This window comes from Serpula lacrymans (genome assembly GCF_000218685.1).
Source record: "Serpula lacrymans var. lacrymans S7.9 unplaced genomic scaffold SERLAscaffold_21, whole genome shotgun sequence".
Taxonomy (NCBI): Eukaryota; Fungi; Basidiomycota; class Agaricomycetes; order Boletales; family Serpulaceae; genus Serpula; species Serpula lacrymans.
In genome coordinates, this window is record NW_006763310.1 from 163,811 (window position 1) to 183,810 (window position 20,000).

General features: G+C 45.8%; 9 protein-coding genes across 9 annotated transcripts; 6 read left to right on the forward strand and 3 right to left on the reverse strand.

Annotated features, from left to right (window-relative positions):
* Nucleotides 1–147: 147 nt before the first annotated feature.
* SERLADRAFT_412221 (uncharacterized protein) lies at nt 148–1,917 on the forward strand (the record flags this gene model as incomplete). The annotated part of the gene is made up of 7 exons (XM_007324732.1): nt 148–190; nt 252–366; nt 421–597; nt 652–923; nt 982–1,234; nt 1,290–1,458; nt 1,516–1,917. The coding sequence occupies 7 exons, from the start codon at nt 148–150 to the stop codon at nt 1,915–1,917; spliced, it is 1,431 nt and encodes a 476-aa protein (XP_007324794.1).
* Nucleotides 1,918–2,536: 619 nt separating this feature from the next.
* Nucleotides 2,537–3,445, forward strand: SERLADRAFT_418882 (uncharacterized protein; the record flags this gene model as incomplete). Its single annotated transcript, XM_007324733.1, has 4 exons — nt 2,537–2,573; nt 2,674–2,728; nt 2,781–3,264; nt 3,319–3,445. The coding sequence occupies 3 exons, from the start codon at nt 2,725–2,727 to the stop codon at nt 3,443–3,445; spliced, it is 615 nt and encodes a 204-aa protein (XP_007324795.1).
* Nucleotides 3,446–4,166: 721 nt separating this feature from the next.
* SERLADRAFT_481096 (uncharacterized protein) lies at nt 4,167–6,279 on the reverse strand (the record flags this gene model as incomplete). Its single annotated transcript, XM_007324734.1, has 20 exons — nt 4,167–4,379; nt 4,436–4,538; nt 4,592–4,616; nt 4,664–4,718; nt 4,772–4,799; nt 4,851–4,910; nt 4,963–5,063; nt 5,118–5,179; nt 5,233–5,244; nt 5,306–5,330; nt 5,381–5,415; nt 5,470–5,495; nt 5,546–5,571; nt 5,630–5,647; nt 5,699–5,708; nt 5,771–5,869; nt 5,921–5,934; nt 5,985–6,044; nt 6,105–6,120; nt 6,179–6,279. The coding sequence occupies 20 exons, from the start codon at nt 6,235–6,237 to the stop codon at nt 4,314–4,316; spliced, it is 900 nt and encodes a 299-aa protein (XP_007324796.1).
* A 119-nt stretch (nt 6,280–6,398) lies between these two features.
* Nucleotides 6,399–7,304, forward strand: SERLADRAFT_481097 (uncharacterized protein; the record flags this gene model as incomplete). Its single annotated transcript, XM_007324735.1, has 4 exons — nt 6,399–6,447; nt 6,516–6,581; nt 6,641–6,997; nt 7,071–7,304. 2 exons carry the CDS (start codon nt 6,984–6,986, stop codon nt 7,261–7,263), a joined length of 207 nt encoding a protein of 68 aa, XP_007324797.1.
* A 2,263-nt stretch (nt 7,305–9,567) lies between these two features.
* SERLADRAFT_404267 (uncharacterized protein) lies at nt 9,568–10,337 on the forward strand (the record flags this gene model as incomplete). The annotated part of the gene is made up of 6 exons (XM_007324736.1): nt 9,568–9,682; nt 9,748–9,884; nt 9,958–10,034; nt 10,088–10,128; nt 10,186–10,219; nt 10,284–10,337. The coding sequence occupies 6 exons, from the start codon at nt 9,612–9,614 to the stop codon at nt 10,293–10,295; spliced, it is 372 nt and encodes a 123-aa protein (XP_007324798.1).
* A 1,391-nt stretch (nt 10,338–11,728) lies between these two features.
* Nucleotides 11,729–12,103, forward strand: SERLADRAFT_404269 (uncharacterized protein; the record flags this gene model as incomplete). The annotated part of the gene is made up of 2 exons (XM_007324737.1): nt 11,729–11,915; nt 11,978–12,103. Coding segments are annotated over 2 exons (185 nt in total), but the record flags the coding sequence as incomplete, so codon positions are not given.
* Nucleotides 12,104–12,163: 60 nt separating this feature from the next.
* Nucleotides 12,164–12,821, reverse strand: SERLADRAFT_375149 (uncharacterized protein; the record flags this gene model as incomplete). Its single annotated transcript, XM_007324738.1, has 2 exons — nt 12,164–12,666; nt 12,722–12,821. The coding sequence occupies 2 exons, from the start codon at nt 12,819–12,821 to the stop codon at nt 12,164–12,166; spliced, it is 603 nt and encodes a 200-aa protein (XP_007324800.1).
* A 1,707-nt stretch (nt 12,822–14,528) lies between these two features.
* SERLADRAFT_404270 (uncharacterized protein) lies at nt 14,529–14,941 on the reverse strand (the record flags this gene model as incomplete). The annotated part of the gene is made up of 1 exon (XM_007324739.1): nt 14,529–14,941. One exon carries the CDS (start codon nt 14,939–14,941, stop codon nt 14,777–14,779), a length of 165 nt encoding a protein of 54 aa, XP_007324801.1.
* Nucleotides 14,942–17,207: 2,266 nt separating this feature from the next.
* Nucleotides 17,208–18,231, forward strand: SERLADRAFT_444101 (uncharacterized protein; the record flags this gene model as incomplete). Its single annotated transcript, XM_007324740.1, has 4 exons — nt 17,208–17,282; nt 17,341–17,424; nt 17,494–18,013; nt 18,086–18,231. The coding sequence occupies 4 exons, from the start codon at nt 17,208–17,210 to the stop codon at nt 18,229–18,231; spliced, it is 825 nt and encodes a 274-aa protein (XP_007324802.1).
* Between the last annotated feature and the right edge of the window lie 1,769 nt (nt 18,232–20,000).

Sequence of the window (20,000 nt, forward strand, 5' to 3'; positions counted from 1 at the left end):
TCCACTGCTTACACTGAACAGGCTGTGGATCAAATAGGAAGTGTACTATTGGACTGTGCATCCTATAGGTGAGTGTTCAAATTGCAGTGCCCCACGTGCATCAGCCAAGTGCTAACGCTATCCAGGACTGTCAACGCCCTGCAGGCCATGCCTAACCCTCAAGGTACCAATGGGTATAAGGTATCCCCTGGTAGGCTTGCATAAACGACACTCCAAGGGTGTAATGCTCACTTTCTGTCCTTTTCTCACAGCTCCAGACATTTTAATCCGACCATTGGTGGAACAATTCGTCGCAGATGGATACACAAATCCAGAAATTGTCACTAAACTCAAGGACTACTATGACACGGACCGCTACTCATTTTCGTAAGCCTTCTAGCTGTAATACTACAATACACTGACACATTTGATTAACTATAGTCTCGCTTTACTGAAGAAAAAACGGATGGTTTGGGGCTTGAAGAGTGCTCGGGGCCAGGCACACTCAGTTGATAGTGTGGGGCCTACCATTGAACGTGTTCGTGAGCGGTTCCCTCACCAGGGGTCACACGATATGAGAGTGACTTTGCGACAAGAGGAAAGGGTGATGGTGCCTCGGTAAGTTGTTTCACTTTTCACACAGTGGCAGTCACAAGGACGTTAGTATACTAGGCAGGTAATACTAGACTACATGAATCTACACCATCCAGACGAAGTAAAAGGACGTCGAAAACGCCGGCTGAAGCGTAGTTATTTCTGGACAGCAGGTGTCAATGAACTGTGGTGTTTTGACCAGCATGATAAGTGGAGACGCTTTCAGCTTTTTTTTCACGTTGGACTCGAGCCCTTCTCCGGCTATGTACTCTGGCTCAAAGTCTGGTGGACTAACCATAATCCGCGTCTGATATGTGGATGGTATTGTGATGTCGTGGAGAGATTGGGTGGTGAGTCTCTTTCTCCGGTGTTTCAACTGCTTGGCTGCCAATTGCTGACTTATACTAGGGATGCCTCTAATCACACAAAGTGACCCCGGCACTGAAAACAATGGTATCGCAAACGGCCATACATTACTTCGTCATATGCAAGACCCGGCTTTAGACAAGACCCTGCAACATACGTTCAAAGGATCTCACCGGAACATTAAGCCTGAGATCTTTTGGGGCCAATTTCGAAGACGTTGGGCGCCGGGATTTGAGGCTCTCCTTGACTGGGGGGTCAACGAGGGCCTTTATGATGCTGACGATGCTCTTCAACGGTTGCGTATATCCATTTACCTAAGCAAAGCGGCCACAACTGACACAAACCTGTAGACTAGTCTTCCACTATGTATTTATCCCCTGGATACAGCAAGAACTCAACTGCTTCATTGAGAGGTTCAACGGTTCAAAGCCCCGACGAAACTCACACAAGTTACTACCTCATGGACGCCCTGTAGATATCTTCAAGAACCCGGAGCTTTTTGAGTCACGCAATTTTGCTGTAAGTTCATAGTATCATTTCCACTTTGTCATATACTTATAATACATACATCTACAGGTTAAGGTGCATCCGCCGTATCTAACAGAAGTGCGAGACAAGTATGCACCACCCGATCACCCTGTTTTTCATCTGGTCCCGCCGGCCTTTTCGTTACAGGCACGCACATTCTGGGATGCTGCCAACTACCCTCAAGTTGGCCGAGAAAACATATGGGACATCTATTTACACTTACTCCAGCAGTTCCGAGATCAGCCAAACAACATGGAGTTGCGTACTGTGATGGCCCTTTCAGTGAACTCTAATGAGGAGGATGAGTCCGAATTCATGCCAGTCATGGAGCTTCCACCCCACCGGCAACGGAGGCGCGTTGTAGGAGATGCACCACAGAACACCGGGGGCTACTCATCTGACGAAGCTGATACAGATTTTGAGTATGAGTGGACAGACGACTCGGATTAGCTTAGGCCTTTTAGTATGTGTTCTGGTCTTTCTTGTTTTCTTGAAATGCACTTTGGATATCAAATCATTGTATTGTACATAGAATAGCTAAATACAACAATGAATGTTTCTATGGAATCATGCTTTGGGCCCGAGAACTTGAGTTCTGGAATGCACAACTGTGCAGATGCTGTAAGGAGCAACTCACACCGAGTTTATTTGTAATTTAATATGGGAATTGTACCTTCCAGTCTCTTTGAGATCTCCTTGATCCTCCAAGCATGTGAGTACAATGGGATTCCATTGTGCGTCGGCGGAGACCATTGTTTTGGCTTTGCGTTGAATCATTTGGTTAGTGCGGGCTAATATGAGACATATGACCACAAGAAAGAGCTGGAACTGACTGTGCATTACTGTATTGGCGTGAGCATGTGGTTGACGCGAAGCTCTTCAAGAATGTGTCGCCAGAATTGCATGAAAAGATTTACAGTGCTGTCTGAACAGCTGATTATTCCGAGATCGTGAAGTACACACGTGATGTTGATTTGTTGGACCTTAGCTATTGTTCTCACGCATGAAAATTCTGCAACTCTGTCAGACTGCCGTGTTTGTAGATCTCAATAATTGTCAACTATGGGCTGTAAGTCTATGCTGCCTCAAGCAAACAGCTATAAAAGGTACGGGTGAGTTCACAATTATCATCCAGACATACTTACCTCCTCCTTCCAAATTGCAATGACTCAATCTCCTCCCCCTGGTCGTTCAAACTCTTCCAAGCAGCCTGAACGCTCCGTGAGTGAAGATTGCCTCAGCGACGAGGAAGAAACTATGAGTAAGGCCTTCTCATGTTTCTGATTATTGCACTAACTTACGTGTACCTCCAGACATCCTCCTTTCTCTCCTCTCATCCGTAACCTTGAGTAGGAGCAACGCTATGCTCATGATGTCCGCTGTTCTTGGCAGTGCCCGCCCTTCAACTCCATCAAGTCCCATATACACCAGCTCTTCCCCATCTTCCTCAATAGTTCAAGGGTCGCTTGCCGCCAGCTCTACTGTGGTATCTGGTCCTTCAGCTGCTGCTTCTTCACGCACTCCTGCTTTGGGTGCCGCCTCTTCTCCGCTTACTCCTGCTTTGGGTGCCAGTGCTTATGCGACAGTTTCTCCGATCACCACCAGCTCTCCTCTTTTCACCACAGCACTTGGCTCGCTCGCTACCCCTGCCGCTCCACCTGGAGGTAATGTGCCAAATGCCTCACAGGCTATCACTCGCACATACCTCGGCCAGGTTTATGAGGTTCCTGATGCTGGGACAGCTGGTCCCTTCTATTTGGTCACCAGAGGACGTAGAATTGGTATCTTTGCTGCGTGGTAAGTGACCTTTGACTCGTCGACTTCGAAACTGTCTCATCTCTATTTTCTCAGGCAGTCTACCTCTCCTCTCGTTATCGCTGTCAGCCGCGCCGTTTTTACTCGCTGTCCTTCTATTTCCGCCGGTATCACAGCCATGCAGAACACAATCGAAGCGGGTGAGGTGGAGATCTTACCTTGAGGAGAGGGGTTGTCAGTATATGTGTAATACTTGTAATTTCTTGATGTATTTGGACGCTTGAAATCCTATGTTGACATATTGAATTGCACGCTCGCTCGATCTCTCATCACACTGGCTTTTGCCCAAATCACACTCGCTGGATCAAAGAAATTAATTAAAATGTATCTTCGTTGATCGCCCATCAAAGGCCTTGCTCGAATTTTGCTAAATACAAATATAATAGCTGAAGGTACATCGGATTTTGAAAAATATTATGCCGGACATTGGCCGGGCTCGAAAGTTGAACCGTAACCAATCATCCACCGTACGCTCAAACCGAATATGGTCAATCTTCCTTCGTTCCGTTAATCAAACCAAACCACAAGCGTTCCAAAAAGGCAATGCACACTCACGCAACGGCGTTCAGAACGATAGTGTGGCCACGCCGCGCATCCAAGTCAGGGATGCATGATGACAGTTTCTAATTAGATGGTTAAAAGCTGCACTCCTTGTCATCGTAGCATGTTATAATGTTTTCAGTTGCAGTTTAACTTGAGCCTCGACCGAGGGAGAATAATGTTTCACCGTGGATTCTTCTTAGCACTATATTCAATTCAAGTCAATGTACTCTCCAGCTGACATCCAGGTACAGCAACAGGTATGAATTTACAGATAAGCCAAGTTCCGCCAACATACCATCAATTCATTGGCAGGTACTCAATCAATACCAAGTCTGATCTGACAAATTAAAAGGAGTGGATATATAGTATTGGAAAAGGGGATAAATCGGATGTTATACATGCAAAAATAAATGGCAAAAACCAAGCAATTCATCTTAGCCTGACTGCTACCGCAATCCAAGGATGCCCTCTCTTCGTCGAAATAGATCTCAACACTCGTCCGTCATGCTGCTCTTCATAGTTACTGTCTTGAAGTTCATATCGGATCCCCCAAGCTGAACAAACATCTCAGTAATGACCCGACTACGTCGGGGATGATCCAATTACTCACGGTATGACTGCCATTAACTGAGTCATGAAGTCTCGCTTGGAAGTTACCACTGAGCTCAAGGCTCGGGTGATCGGCCCTTTTCAGGCTTTCTCTCCTGTTGAGACTGGGAGATAGTGAGTGTGCAGAGCTCATACTTCATAAACGAAAACCACGTACGTTGCCAAAAATGATATCATGTAAACTATATATCATGAGTAAGCTGGTAAACATAAGAGGGTTTGGCCTTACCTTTGCTTAGGCACAGATGGAACAGCGTCCACGCCATGGTGGTAGAAGTGATGAACTAGAAAATATGAAATCAGACTCTGGACGATGTTGTAGATATGATACCCTTACCAAGACCATGTTCAACGTTTGCACAATACTGTTAAAAAACGTTCATATCGGGACTTGGTAGACCAGGTCTTGCACTCACAATGTCAGGATACCTCTATTCAGTGTGTAAATAGACAGCTTATCGAGAAGTGTGTCGGTCCTGGAGGCAACGGTCAGCCATATAACAACTAGCAGTGTCTCACAGGACGTACGACCTGAAGCCGTTCTTCCTGTAATGGAAATGGTAACAAAGAGTTGCAGTGATCGCGATATCGCAAAGAGCGGCAATCCCAAGGTCGAGACCCGCTAAAATCTGAAAATGGTCATTACTTCAGACCAACATCTAGATAAAGCGGATAAGCTTTACCTTGAATCGACTCTCAGACAGAGAGGCAAATGACGCTCGTATTATATCTTCTGTCGACATCGCTAAAGACGAAGGATGAGTATTACTTGGGAGGGATATCCTCAAAAAAACTTACCTAGACCAATGACTACACCGAGACAAATGAATTGTCAGTTTCATCCTGGCAGCATAGTTGACAACAAACTCGCCCAAAGCAGCGAATGAGGTAAAAGCCTAGAATATATTAGCAAGGCGTTGCGATGTAATGTGCTCGAATTACTCACGATGAACCCCGTAACCAACACGTTGTGATCAGTTACTACATAAACATTGGTGAGACGACGATCATCAGCAGACATCTCACGACACTTACCACTCCATACGCTATTGGCGAAGAAGCTAAACAAAAACTCAGTAAAACGCCAAGCTATATCTGCGGATAGACGAACCATTGGACAACAAACGTTATTATGACCTGTTACAATTCAGTACACTTATCCTTATCCAGTTGTATATACAGTCAAAGTACATACAGTGATCATGCTTTCCACCTATTGAATGAGTCAACTCCTGAACCTTGATCGAGGGAGAAAAGTACTTACACAAAGTCCACTGGAAGTTTAAGGCGGGGACAATGAGGAGTAGTGGATGGTACAAATGGGAAGTTTACGCACATGTTTATGTCTGCAAGAGCCAATGGATTTCCATAATTCGTAATGAGGTATGAATACAGACCCTGAGCGCTGCAAGCTGTTCCCGCGGTATCAAGGAGCCTTGGTGAAGAATTGAGCATGAACGTGAGTGAAAAATGAGGACAAGCCTACAATACTAGGACAACCTTGGAGACAGATAAGAACTCGCTGAGGATATCGCTTGATAAGGGCTTACCGAGTATTTTAGAAGGAGGTTGTCATTATACGTTCGGAAATAAGTGTAGCACTGAAGTATCTGTAGCGATAGAAAATGTTCAAGTTTACATCCATGGATTTCGAGAATAAGAAAACGCACTGTGACACCGTAAAGGCTGAAGGAGTAATGATCTAGTTATCAATTCTGGTAGATCGACGTTATTGCAAGCTCACCATGTTGCTATTGTAAAGGCAACGAACAGCAAACCGAAAGTAAGATCGAGTGCAGCCATTCCCTGTTTTCCGATGGTCAGTGTGCGTGAGAGGAGTGCGGACGAACTTGAAGAAGCGTGGACCCAGGCTGGTTATATAAGTAAGTACTTAGCCATATCGATCGATGTTAGACTATCACAAATATGTAATCTATATTTCGTACAGCTTGTCACACCACCTTGGGTATCACATACAAATATACTTCCAACTGCCCTTGACCTATCTGCCAGGTAGGACTTTGAAAACTGTCTGGGCCATTGAAACAGATAGAAATTTTAGATGGGACCGTCTGTGATAGCTGGACTGATGGATTGATAACAACGTCCGAGGTTGCCAGTGCGTGGGCATCGCTGTGCTGAGTGCGGTACGGTGTTTTCACCAAGGTTTGATTGTCACATTCAAGTTACGTTCTTTCATCCACAGTTGGTCTGTATTTTTGAACTCAGCAGGCAGAGCCTCATAGGCCTCACTTCCGCGGCGCAACACCGCTCCGATACCACCTTAAATGCCTTCTCCAAGTGCCACTTCGATACATTTTCACAGCATTGATTATCGTCGCCCGTCGATATCAACGTGGATCACTCAGATCTTCCAAGGTCTAAGTTGAGGGATATTCTCAGACCCATTTTTATCGTCTTTTCTCTTGCCAAATATCGCAGCACTACTATATCCACTTCTTTCGGGACGTGCTGAACTGTAGAGGACATGTCAGTCACTACATGTATTCGGATCTTATCTGTCAATCTATCAAGTATATAAGACACGAATGTCAGGGGAAGAGTACGTGCCTTGCTTATGTCGGAGCGCCCTCGTCTCATTCAGGTAGCAGCGTTCTTACGATGTGAATTTGCAGGAAAGTTCCGGCTCGGAGCCACATAGGAGAAGGTATGTCTGACTACTATCTTCGAAAAATTCCTGTCAACGCAGTGGTGGAAACATTGCAAATCGCACGTGCTCTCCTATACGACCGAATTACCTCCACAACTCAACTCGGAATGCACGGTAACCTCTTGAGTAAAGTGAAACAACGTCTTTCTTCTCCGTGATCATCAATCCAATTGTATGAACCTGCTTCCTATCCACTCCGTTTTCACAGCTATGAGCTTTTGCTAGTGTGGTTCCGAAATTCTTTGCACCTAGGTTGATCTGATGCCAAACGGACTAAGGTCATCCGTACCTATATTCAGGTATGCCGACCCCCGCAATATCACACAACTCTGACACCGAATCGAAGAATGTCCCGGTTGTGATTCTCACCACGTCTTGGCTGTAATACCTAAAATACTGTGGTACCTTGGTGGTACCTACGCATTAATCTTGTCTGGATTCCCGGGCTGTCAATCAGCTAGGGAAAGTTGCAACGGACAAATACTACATCAGGCATTAAGCACTGCATGCTTTACCTCCGCACTGCAGTCCACGCCACATATCTTTGAGGTCGTTCGAAGACGGATACGGATATACCGTAATTGTAGCCTTCGACTCGGAGGGCACTTTGGAAGTTCGAGCATCTTTACTAGCTACAACTCCATTCCTTAGCGATTATGATTTTGGGATAATGGTATACATATGCAGCGGGCTTTGCACTATTAGCTCGTGAGTTTTTTCAGAAGCTTTAATTCTTATTGTCAGAATTGTGCGTAATCAATTGAACTCCAAGACCCTCTACTCGATGCTCCAATTTATCTAATCTCCTTTGTCTCAGTATCGCTTGTAAAATTCATTCACCCAAGTAAATCCGCAGCGTCAGTCCTCGAGGCCTCAAGCACGGCTATTAGTGTCTATTGGTATTACTCCTTTACGTCTCTCCACCATCCAAGAAGACGGGGGATCGAACATGCCGACACACCAACGCAATCGGGGGTGTGGGTACGGCTATTACGATTAAGATGATCGCCGCCGAGGCTGCGATGTAGCATGTGTTGTGGATACTTCACGCCCTCAGAATGCGGTCTGCGCCTGAGGACCTCGCATGCCGAAATTACGAAAAAAAACGCAAAACCTCGTATTGATTAAATCTCACTGCACGCCCTATCCTCGTGTCTTATAATAATTTTATGTCCCAAAAGATTATCCTCAAGAAGCTCATCCCTGCAGGTATGCGCGAGGATGAAGTACATACATATAAGTATCGAACAAGCTTCAAGTGACTTGCAGGTAGGCTCGCCGCCCCCTCTGATCCCCGCATTTGAGGCTTCCTCGCGTATTCGACTCGCGCCCGTCACTCACTAGGCTCTAACTGTCTTTTCTTTATTTTCGCCCTCTCACTCGTACTTAAGCGAAGATACTCTCATCCTCGTTATTCGCTCATCGCATAATCACCACTCCCATATATCGATGTCACCGTCTTTAGCAACCGTCGCAAAAGCGAGTGACAGCGACAGCACGAGCTCGGAGGATAATGAATCAGTTCTTCGACTCCCAAACCGAAACTCCTTGAAACCGACTCAGCTGGCCTTTGGCAGCAACGCTCTGCCAAACATCAGCCCCTCACAGCAGGCGTATTCAGGTGCCCCTATGATACAGATAGCAGGAACCCCCGTTCTCACCGAACATGAAGTTGACAGCCCTTCTACATTGAAACCTGCAAATCCGCATTCTATCGCACGAGGACCAGAGACCCTTAAGTTGAACATCGCGGATGCTACCGAAAGCGCAAGTGCTCTCGCGCGCACCCTGGAAAAACTTGACACACCACTCCCAAGAGCCCCTTTAGGACCAGACCTTTTAACTATCGTCGTTGAGAGAGCAGAAAGTCCCGTTCCAATGGCACAAGAATCAGAGGGTCTTTCTGCCGAAAAGGTCGCGGATTCTGTTCCACCAAATCATGACGCAGATGCTATGTCGAGTGCACAGCAGCATCATGTAGAGTCCGAGAGACCACCTAGCTGGACAAGTGCGGGTAAGAAGACCAGTAAATCTGGAGCTATCCGAAGATTGTTTTGTGGATGCTGGGGTGCGTGATGTGAGCGTTCTAGTGACTGTGGATGGCGCTGGTCGTGAGGATTCCTAGCGCGATAGATCACTGGACATTGTTTTGACTGTTGGAATGACGAGCTCGAGGCATGCAGTGCAAGCGTGCACGAAGGACGAGCACCTAGAAAGGAAAGTCAGCACAAGGTAGAGTTGGAGCGATGCGACACTCACCAATATATATCCATCAAAAATTTTATACTTCCGTTTTCACTTATAAGCCGTACGCTGCCACGTACACACCTCAGAGTCCCCCATTAACTCTGAGGTGAGATAGTGTTTTCTGTATGTTAGTTGCACCCGTACTCACAGTACCGTCGTAGATTGTTTACTGTGTATAGGTGCATATTGCCGAATATGATACTGAGAGTCCCCCATTAACTCTGAGATTGTTTACTATGTATAGATCAGATAAAAGGTTATGAGCCCCGACAACAACGTCGACAGCAAGGAGTCCCTTGGTGTACCGAAACTCGAGCCCAATGGCTCCAACTGGTCAATATACAAAACACGACTTGAGTGGGCTATGGCAGACAAGGATTGTGTTGAACACTTACTTGGTTTGGCCCCGAAACCCACTCCGACCCCATCGCCAGGAACCACGCAGACTGCTGCACAAGCTGGAACAACTCTAGCCATTCCCGCGAGGACTACAGCGTTGAATCAAACCGACCAGGAAGCATTGAACGCCTGGCTAAAGAAAGAGTCCCGCGCGCAAAACATATTAGGCCGAACAATACCTGATTCTACGCTGCGCAAAGTCTTACATAAAGACACTGTCGCCGAAATGTGGCAGCTGATCGTTCAAGAGAACGAAAACAAGACCGAATTGGTCCAGGCCGAACTGAGAGATCGGTTAGCTGCGCTACGATGCCCAGAAAAAGGCGATATGCGCACCCATATCGACAAGCTCAGAGACATGTGGGAGCAGCTGAGTGCTGCCGGGGTACACTTTGGCGACAAGGAGAAATCATCGACAATAATGAGGTCCTTACCTCGTGTCTCAGTTGTCAGCGGCTGCCTACCTATCTGGAAAAACCGTCGAACCAGAAGCATTAATCACATATCTTTTACAAGAATACAATCGACTCACCATTGTGACTAAACGCCCCAACGTGAAAAACGAGAACACCGCCATGTCCGCGACAACGTCGTCTAGGAGGGGAAATCGTGGTGGTAGAGGTCGAGGCAGAGGCCGAGGAAAAAACAACAAAGAAAGACCCTCCAAGAAAAACGAAATTGAGTGCTACAACTGCGGCGGAAAAGGGCACATAGGCCGAGATTGCCCTAGCAAAAAGCGTGATTGCAGAAACGACAAAAGGAGAGACACACCAGCTAAAGAAAGAGCGAATGCTCAAAATAGTGATGACAAAGGCAAAAAGCCTGAGCAAGTGAACTCTGCGATGGTCGAGCGTGACGAAGAAGGGATATGGTCAGCAATCACACCAGAATTCATTGAATCTGCCAGCCTTGCTAGTAAACAAGGACTTGGAAATGATGCTGGAACAATTGAGCTTTACGACTCTGGCGCGACTATCCACTTCACGCCTTACCGCCATCTTCTCAAGAACTACCAATCCATCCCTTCCCAGGCCATTAATGCGGCCAACCATGACTCTTTCTCCGCCATCGGGAAAGGAGACTTGCCCATTCACGTTCCGAACGGCCCTGGAAAGATGACCAAGTTCACTCTTTGTAATGTGCTGTACACACCAGCAATCGGACACACTCTGGTCTCCATTGGGAGGATTGACAGTGCTGGATACTGCACAACATTCAGCAGTGGAGAATGCGTGATCACAAGCCCCAAGGGATCTGTAGTGGGCCGCATCCCAAAGATGTTCGGAGTCTACAGCTCATATGCAAATGATCAGGGGCGAGAAAGTGCCAACACGGCTATAGAACGACTCACCTTGATGGAGTTACATAGACGCATGGGTCATATAGCGCCTGCGGCTGCCAAGAGGATGGTTGAAATGGGCATGATGAAAGGGGTGGAACTGACCTCAAACGGGACCAGCCCATCTTGCAAATCTTGTGTACACGCAAAAACAACGCGCGGAGCTGTACCCAAAGTTAAAAGCAGCAAACGTGCCAAAGACTACGGTGACAAAGTTCATACAGACCTTTGGGGACCAGCGCCAGTGGAAACCCTAGGTGGGAAACATTACTACATCGCTTTCACAGACGACAAAACCAGGGAGACGCACCTATATCTGCTTCGCAAGAAAAGCGACACTTTTGTGCAGTTTCGCAACTACGAGGCCTGGGTCAGAACCCATATGAAGGCTGCGATTAAGATCCTTCACAGCAATCGTGGGGGCGAATTCCTAAGCACCGAATTCAATGCTTACCTAATGGAAAGAGGAATCACTCAAAAACTCACCGTGCATGATACTCCTGAGCACAACGGCATAGCAGAACGCCTAAATGGCACACTGCTTGAAAAAGTCCGTGCTATGTTACATAGCAGCGGCATGCCGAGATTTCTGTGGGGGGAAGCCATTAGACATGCAGTCTGGCTAAAAAATCGTACCTCCACAAAGGCTTTAGCCAACATGACGCCGCATGAAGCGGCGCATGGCAACAAGCCTAATCTCTCCTCCTTGCATGAGTGGGGCCGGAAAATCCTGATCCACGATGCTTCTGGATCAAAACTTGAGAGTCGAGCACGGGAAGGACGTTGGATGGGCTTCGATGATGAAAGCAAAGGTCACCGCATATACTGGCCAGGAAAGCGCTCAGTGACTGTCGAACGCTCGGTGCAATTCGATATTGAAAACTTACCTTTCGATATCAATACAGGACCTGCCTTCGGGCTTGAGGGGGAGGATACTCCTACAGCGACCCAAGCACCTAAAGAAAATCAAATCATTGAGATTTTTAATGATGGAGATGCACCTCCCGATCCATCTGATCCCCAAAAACCCCATGCACCTCTTGATTCACCTCAAAGGCCCATCCAAGAACCTCTTAATCCACCTGATCCCCAAAACGACCCTCGACAAGTGCTAGGAATGGTTTTGACGTGAATATAATGTTTCTTGAGGAGTCCCAGATACGTAGGCCTTCGCGCTGGATGGCAGAGAGGTGGTGTAGCCCTGGAAATATGAAGGAATCAATGTTCTTGGGCTTGTTTGGCCCTGGTATGATCCCGTCAGGTAGTACATGTTTTTTTTGGTACCGTTTATCTGGGGAAAGGTCAAAGATCACCCAGATATAGATCCAACAGTCCGATGATTTCTTCTCGTATAGCTGTGCACCATCCATGGAAAACATAAGCACCGTATCGCCAGATTGAATTTGTCCCTCTGCTACAGCATTGATGTAGTCACTGCCAGCAAAAAAGTTGTCATATGATTTGAGAGCCCTGTCATTAAGTTGCAATTCTTCTATGAGTTCTTGAGTACGCTCCTCATGGTACCTCATATTAGATGCACTGGTCAAGTCACGCCAAAGAGCTTGAATTTGCGGTCCTATGGGCATGGTGTGGAATTGCTGATGTGATCTTTTTTTTTTTGCCTTTAGAACGAGCTAAGATGAGCTGGTCATATCGCGGTTCAAGGCACATGGGACAGATGTCTAGGTCTGCAAAGGGACCCATATACGCAAGGCATGTGTTGACGCACATGTCGTGCACAAGCAACTCGACACCACTCAGTTCGGCCATACAGCGTTTTATTTGGTAATGGGATTGAATTTTGTCAGCATTTTCTGGATGTAAATGGTGGTAGGCATCACAGATGTGGTGGTAGACCTCCTGTGAAGCATTGGTGGTTGCCATGAAAATATTGAGAGCAAATCTTCCGTAAGGACTGTTGAGTTTGCAGGGTTCTTGCGGGGGATTTTGCAGCCCATCAAGAGCCTCAGGATTGAGCTGCATATGGAGGTCTTCAAGGTGAGCCTCCTTTGATGTGTTAATAAACGCCATAGTGATCTTGATGTCCTCAAGTTTTGCAAGCCTAGTCAACGCTTCGAGGTCAACATCATCAAGTCCTAACGTTGTGGGTTCTTGGGATAAGTCGTCTTGGATGTCATCTGTACTATTGATTTGAGGAGGCTCGGGTTGGAAAGAGTAAGTGGGAGGTGGAGATGGTGAGGGAGATTTGTATACATCCTGTGTACTATATATTAGTCTAAATAAAATTATACACGGACAACTATACACCTGAGATGTTTGATTCATTGAGATACCGTCATCAAGAGATTCGGGCACTTCTGCAACACTGTTACTCTCAAATTCAGTGCGTCTTTGTTTTCTTTGAGACTTTGCAGGGACACTTGATGAAGACAAATATTCAGGCGGTGGTTGTTTTCCCAATGCAATGGCGTGGTTTCAAATGGATCGTTTGACGTCTTCTGAAATGACTCCAGTGCGGTACTTCTTGTGTGCGTAGTAGGTTTTCTCTGATATCTTGCGTCGGACGCCTTTGCGCATAGGCTCACAGTCGCAATAATAGTCCTTTGTTCTTCGGATAGGTTTAGTTGGAAGTTCCATGATAGAGGGAGGGAGAGAGGGAGAGAACGCAGTACTGTGCAGTGAAGTCATACACTAACTGCACGAATGCGCTGCACAGTAGTGTGTTGTGTTTTATTCTGGCGCGCAAGTGTTGATTAACATTGATTGAGATCAAAGCTTATCAGAAGTTGCGTCTCACAATCGTGGGAATATTTCACAAATTAGATCCAAAATATATAGACTCGTTTAACTGGATTCTATCTAATTCGGTACAAATTGTGTCGTTTTTGACTGGGGTTGAACAGTAAGCAAGCAAGATCATAGTGAAATTAGAACGTACACATATAACACCCATGATTCATATTGGACCTTTGTACACTAGGCTTCAGTGGGGTAACGATAACACTGAACTTCAAATGGGTGCCTAGAGTGATGAAGATCAATTTCTACGTGGACGGACAGCCTGAAAAAATAAACACCCACAATAGCTGATGAAAATAGAGCATAGAAGTTACACAAAACGAGTACCACAGTCTTTAGACCATATTTATTTTGTCTAGCAGAACGTAAAAGGCTCAGAGTTGGATGGAAAACTCTGAGGTGTCTTATCGATGAAAAAAAGCTATATATCAGCTAAGGGAAACAAAACAAAAAATTAATAAATCTAAGTGAAACTACAACAGATGTTAGTTTAAGGTGATCTTTAATAAATGTAATGTAACATACCTCAGCCGCTGCCCGGGCTATAGAAACCACTGAGGTATTCCTATAGTACTAAACCCCCTACTACTTATAGTAGGAGGTGCTACTTGCTAAAATATAATGACTCCTAGGAGAACAATGGCAACCGTTACACTTGGAATGTGCAAGCCTGGTAACACGGTGTCATGCAGCAAAGTTGATTGGTAGCATGGACAGGTGTCAATAACGAAGCGAATATTCAAAAAGACTCGCCTTTGCGCCACACAGGCACAGTGCCACGTGGAATAGTAATTAATATTGCCTGTTTTGAACTTGTGGCTGATCAGCACCACCTCTATTAGGCAATCCAGTCACGCTCACCTTTGCTTTTCCATTTGGTACTTTCCGCATTTTGGCATTTTGGCAAATTTTCGTGTCGCCACTGGCTACACATTGCATTGCGCCCTCGCTTTTGTCGTTTCCTTCACTCCCCTTCCTTTGCCTAGCCCCACCATGGGCCCCTTCCTCTCCTTTTTATTCTCACCTGACGGTCGTTTCTGGATCCCCATTCTAATCCACTTTTCCGTCACCTCCACCCTCCTCCTCCTCATTTTATTTGCACCCCCACCATTTCTGATGTCACCACTTCCTATCCGCTTCCGTCGCCGATCCGTTGACTACCACGTGCCACTGCTGATATCAGCAAAGCCCCAGCGGCCGGTTCAAATAGGGCAACAGGTCCATCTTCATGACGTCGATCTACCATCATATACTATCAAAACATCGGTTGCTCGTCTTGCCTGGTTGGAGCGTGGGTGGGTAATTTTTGAGCTGGAGAAGGTTCATCCCCTTGTGTCGCCCATGTTCATCGCTGTCCCATTCACTTGGGTAAACTTATCTTTTGTCCATCGTCTTCGCTACAGCTACACCTACCACATGCTGCCTGGGACTCACTTGTTCCAAATTGGGACTACTCCTCTCCCTCCCTCGATTGATCAGGTGGTCCAACATAACCAGTCCATTGGTAAGGCCATGGAACTGTCAGATTTGGACTAGGTGGTGGACCGGTGGCTCCAGTTTCTTTTTTTTCAGCAGAACATTCATTTACAGTGCGATTATTTTTGATTTTTGAATCATTTTTATGGACACATATTTTTTTAGAATGCCTGACTGACAATAAAGGAACTGTGTTGATACTGATAGTGTTTTGCCTTGCCCTTTTTTTACTGCATCTTCCCATGACATCATGGTTTTCCTGCTCTCTTTTTGCTCTTGGACTTTACTTTATGGCTGTACAAACCTGTGACATTAATCACAGCATTTATTGTTCTATCTCTTTCTTTTCCTTTTTTTGACAATCTTATCCTGTACTACCTACACAGGATTTGTCAGTGTACATTCCTTCCTTCATGTTCTTTCTCATTCTTTTTGCACAGCTATACTGTGCATAGCCTACTTTTCTTTTACTATATAAACCCCTGTATTTTACCTTGTAAAAAAAAAGAACAAGAAATCCAATCCAGACTTCTTCTCTACTCTCAAGTTCACTATTCTGCTACTTGTGATCCAGTGTGGTCACAACACTTCCCACTTCTACCACTGTTAACTGCTGTCATCGTCACTTGTCACTTTTTGAAAGTGATTGTCATCCCCTTCGATTAGAGTCCTTCTGAACACTACATTTGTGCATCAGGAGCCTGCTATCACTGGGAATCTTGTTATCTCATCATTCTCAAACCTACCTTGTGCTACGATTAGCAAGGTAGTGCTCATCTCTACTCGTCACTAAGCCCCCTATCTTCTATAAATTCAACTATCCCTCCTCCTCAAAACCCACACTCATATATCTCTGGGTTTTACTTGGAAGGATCGTTATATGCACCACCCCACGAACAACCAGACCACTCCACTGTTCTAGGAAGCAAAGCCCATAAACAAGTTCCATGGAATCTGGGAGGATTGTGTGTTAGTTTGTTTTTGTGTGTGGTTTTCTAACAGCAGTTCTCATCATCAACAGCGGCACTTTCTTTTTGTTCAAACTCCTTTTTCTTGCACCACACTGCTTTTCTTATTTTAGCTACAAGTATCTCACACAGTGGAGCTGGTCACATGGGCTGCGCCCTCTGACATGATCAGCCACTGCCTCTATCAACTGTATAGTACATATGTACAAACAAACTGTAGTAGTATAAATACCCAATAGATCCAGGAGACTCCTCAGCAAGTCCTCCTATTGTTTACCTACAACTAACTTGGTCCTATCCTAAGGGTAACCACTCCCCTCACTACCTGTATAGTTTTGTCTGAGTTGTGCACCAGAGTAACAAACTCTTGGTTGTTACATTAGGACTCGCTCTTTCTACTCTCTTGCATGTTGTGCAAACCCGGTCCCCAGGGTTGAGGGGTTATTGTTTGGGAATATCCCGTATAGCAGAAGGGTGCGCTCCTAGTGATGGCCCTGTAGTGCTCTGGGAGAAGAGACGATTAGTTGATACACGGCCCCCAGTGTCAAGGGGAGTACTTAGCTTAGCAGTTGGTGTGGAACCGCTGTTGATTAGAATATACATACAACACTTGTTCTTCAAATACCTCTGACCAGGCCGGGCACTTGCCTCTGCCAGTCTGGAGAAGGGCTAACAGCTTAACAAGCGGGCCACCCCCTGACAACTGTTCGGACCAGGGTTTCATACTATAGCTTTACGTACTATTTCAAATGCTGTAGTGTGGGTAGTCGGAGATTGAGATCCAATACTCAGCTGGGAAGAGGTAGATCCGCAGATAGCAAGCGGGGACCCCCAGTTACATTTAATACAATGACAAAGAGAGCATGTTGACATGTTGTTGCAAACCCCTGATGTCAACACTCTGTTGCACAACATGCGTGCACAGATTTTGGCGTTGACCACGCAACTCGCCGAGCTCCAGGCCAACCCCCCTGTAGCAGCACCCTCAGTTGAGAAAAAGTTCAACAAGAAAGCCGAAGCCATCACTGACCCCGGCGCTTTTGAAGGAGAAAGCGCAATTTGCCGAATGTTGGATCAAACTACAAATTTGGGTCAAGGCAAATTGGGATGCATTTGCTGACGACTTTGAGGTAGCATCTGCAGTGCTATCTCAACTAAAAGGAACTGTGGCGGGTTGATACACCCAAGTTAGATTACAGGAGTGCTACACCGCGGGTGTGTGGCTTACCTGGGACAATCTCAAGGTAGAGATTGAAAAATATTTCAAACCACAGGCTGAGCGTGACTGGGCTCGCCAACAAATCTGTTCCTTCAAACAAGGAAACATGAGGATGGATGATTACGTAACCTGGTTCCTGGCCCTCTCCATCCAAGGAGGGCTTGGCAATGAATATGCAGTAGAACTGCTGAAACACAATGTGAACCCCTGCATTGCAGAACAGATCTATCTGCAGGATACACGAAACAAGGACTTGGCTCTAGCGGCTGAGGAAGTACAACGAGTTGGTAGAGCCATGGAGCTCTATGCTATGCAACAACGTGGTGGGTCCACCACTAAAAACAACTTTTCCCAGAGGCACCCTGGGTCATCAAACCAAACTCAAAATCACTCTCACGGGTTCAAGCCGTTCGGGCTGCAGCCAGGGCAGGGTGCACCTATGGATATCTGCGCGGTCCAAGGTGGACAAATGCGCAGATTCAAGGGCAACTGCTACAACTGTGGCCAGGAAGGATACATGTCCTGAGATTGCAGAAATAGGGCGCAGGCCGCCCAACAAAAAAAAAATCAAGGGCACCAGGCGCGCCACTTAGAAGCAGAAAAAATGGACGATTGGCTCAATACTCTGGCCGTTCGTTCATACGTTGAGATCCAGGCTTTCTTTTACAACCAGCAGGTCGCTGAAATGAAAGCTCAGGGAAAAGAGTTCAGAGCTTAGGTCACTTGGGTGCCTTTGCTCCCCGTAACAATGAAGTAAACCACAACAAGGTGGCCCCTGCTCCAGGGTGTTGCACAAGCAATCACAGAAAGAAGGGGGTGGCTCCCCAATTTGTAAAAAATAAATTTCTCAATTTGTTATCAGAAGTATGTACTTGTATGCAAAACTGTAACTGTGATATTTATGATACCACAGCTGCACCAGCATCTCCCTTGGAGTGTGGCCCCGGCGAGACAAACACTAGGGTGCTTGATTCTGGTAGAATAAAAAATAAAAATATAGAAAATCTTAAAGTAGAAAAACATGTTTCTTTTGATATTTCTTCTCCTTCTTGTCTGGGGCATAGTACACCCAACCAATGCACTGCTTGATTCAGGCACTAACGGCATCTTCATGGATCAAGTCTGGGCGGAGCAAATTAGACTCCCCCTTGTAAAATTAGATATATCTATTCCTGTCTATAACGTTGACGGTACGCTCAACACGGGTGGCTGCATCACGCACAAATGTTCTTTTGTTGTCAAGTACCAAGGACACAGAGAACAAATCATTGCAGAAACTACCCAACTAGGGAAGATTAATTTAATCCTAGGCTGGACCTGGCTATTTAAACACAATCCTAAAATCGACTGGCAGACAGGGGTTGTCACATTGTCACGTTGCCCTCAGGAGTGTGAGGACTTGGGTAAGCCAAGTCGTGTCCGTAAAACTGAGTGAGATGAAAGGATAGATGCTGGTCACGTTTATGCCCAACTCAGATCTTTAGATAAGATTGACAATGACAATAACAAGGTAAAACCTGAGGAAGAGATTAAGAGGCTGGTACCTCCCGGGTACCATGACTTCTGGAAAGTCTTTTCAAAACATGAATCAGAGCGCTTCCCAGAGGCTAAGCCTTGGGACCATGCTATAGATTTGAAGGACACCTTCAAACCGAGAAAAGGACACATGATACCGCTCTCTGCTCCAGAAAGAGATGAGGTTTCTAGTTTCATAGATGAACAGCTTAGGAAGGGTTACATCAGACCTTCCAAAAGCCCTATGACGTCCCCGATGTTCTTCATTCCTAAAAAGGATGGTAAGAAGCATATGATTATGGACTATCATTACTTGAATGAGTACACGGTTAAAAACACATATCCACGGCCAGAACGGAATCAGGATGGACCCTGAGAAAGCTTAAGCTATTTTGGATTGGCCTGAACCTACTTGCATCTGTCAGGCAACGAATACGAAGCTATATAACAAAACTCAATGCTTGGTCAAGTCCTTGGTGCAAGGCAGTGAAGCAGGGTATAAGAGTTGAAGAGTATCGGTATAAGCGCAAATCCAAAATAATATTGAACTAAAGAATAATACATTGAGTATGTACTTCTTTATATAGTGAACAGCAAGGGTCAGACCGAGAAAGGGAAGAATTAAGAAAGTGGTCTGACCAACTGACTAACCAATAGGAAAAGAAAGAGAAAATGGTCTGATCTATCGTATTTACTAATCGTATGAGAATAAGTATTGGTAAGGGGTGTGCGATTGGCTGTATCAGTAAGCCCATGAGAAGGCACTGACTCACAACCTTCTTCGCTTATCAATATCCCTCCAAAGTGTTCCCAGACATAGCACTGGATCGTTGCTATGTCATTTGGATATCTTCTCAAAGGTCTACAACAGGTCTCCTTTGTTGCAAGTACAATAGGACGTGAGTGTGAATAGAGAATAAGAAGAAAAAGGATAAAAGTAATAAGATACCGGCTGTGATCTCTAGTCCAAGA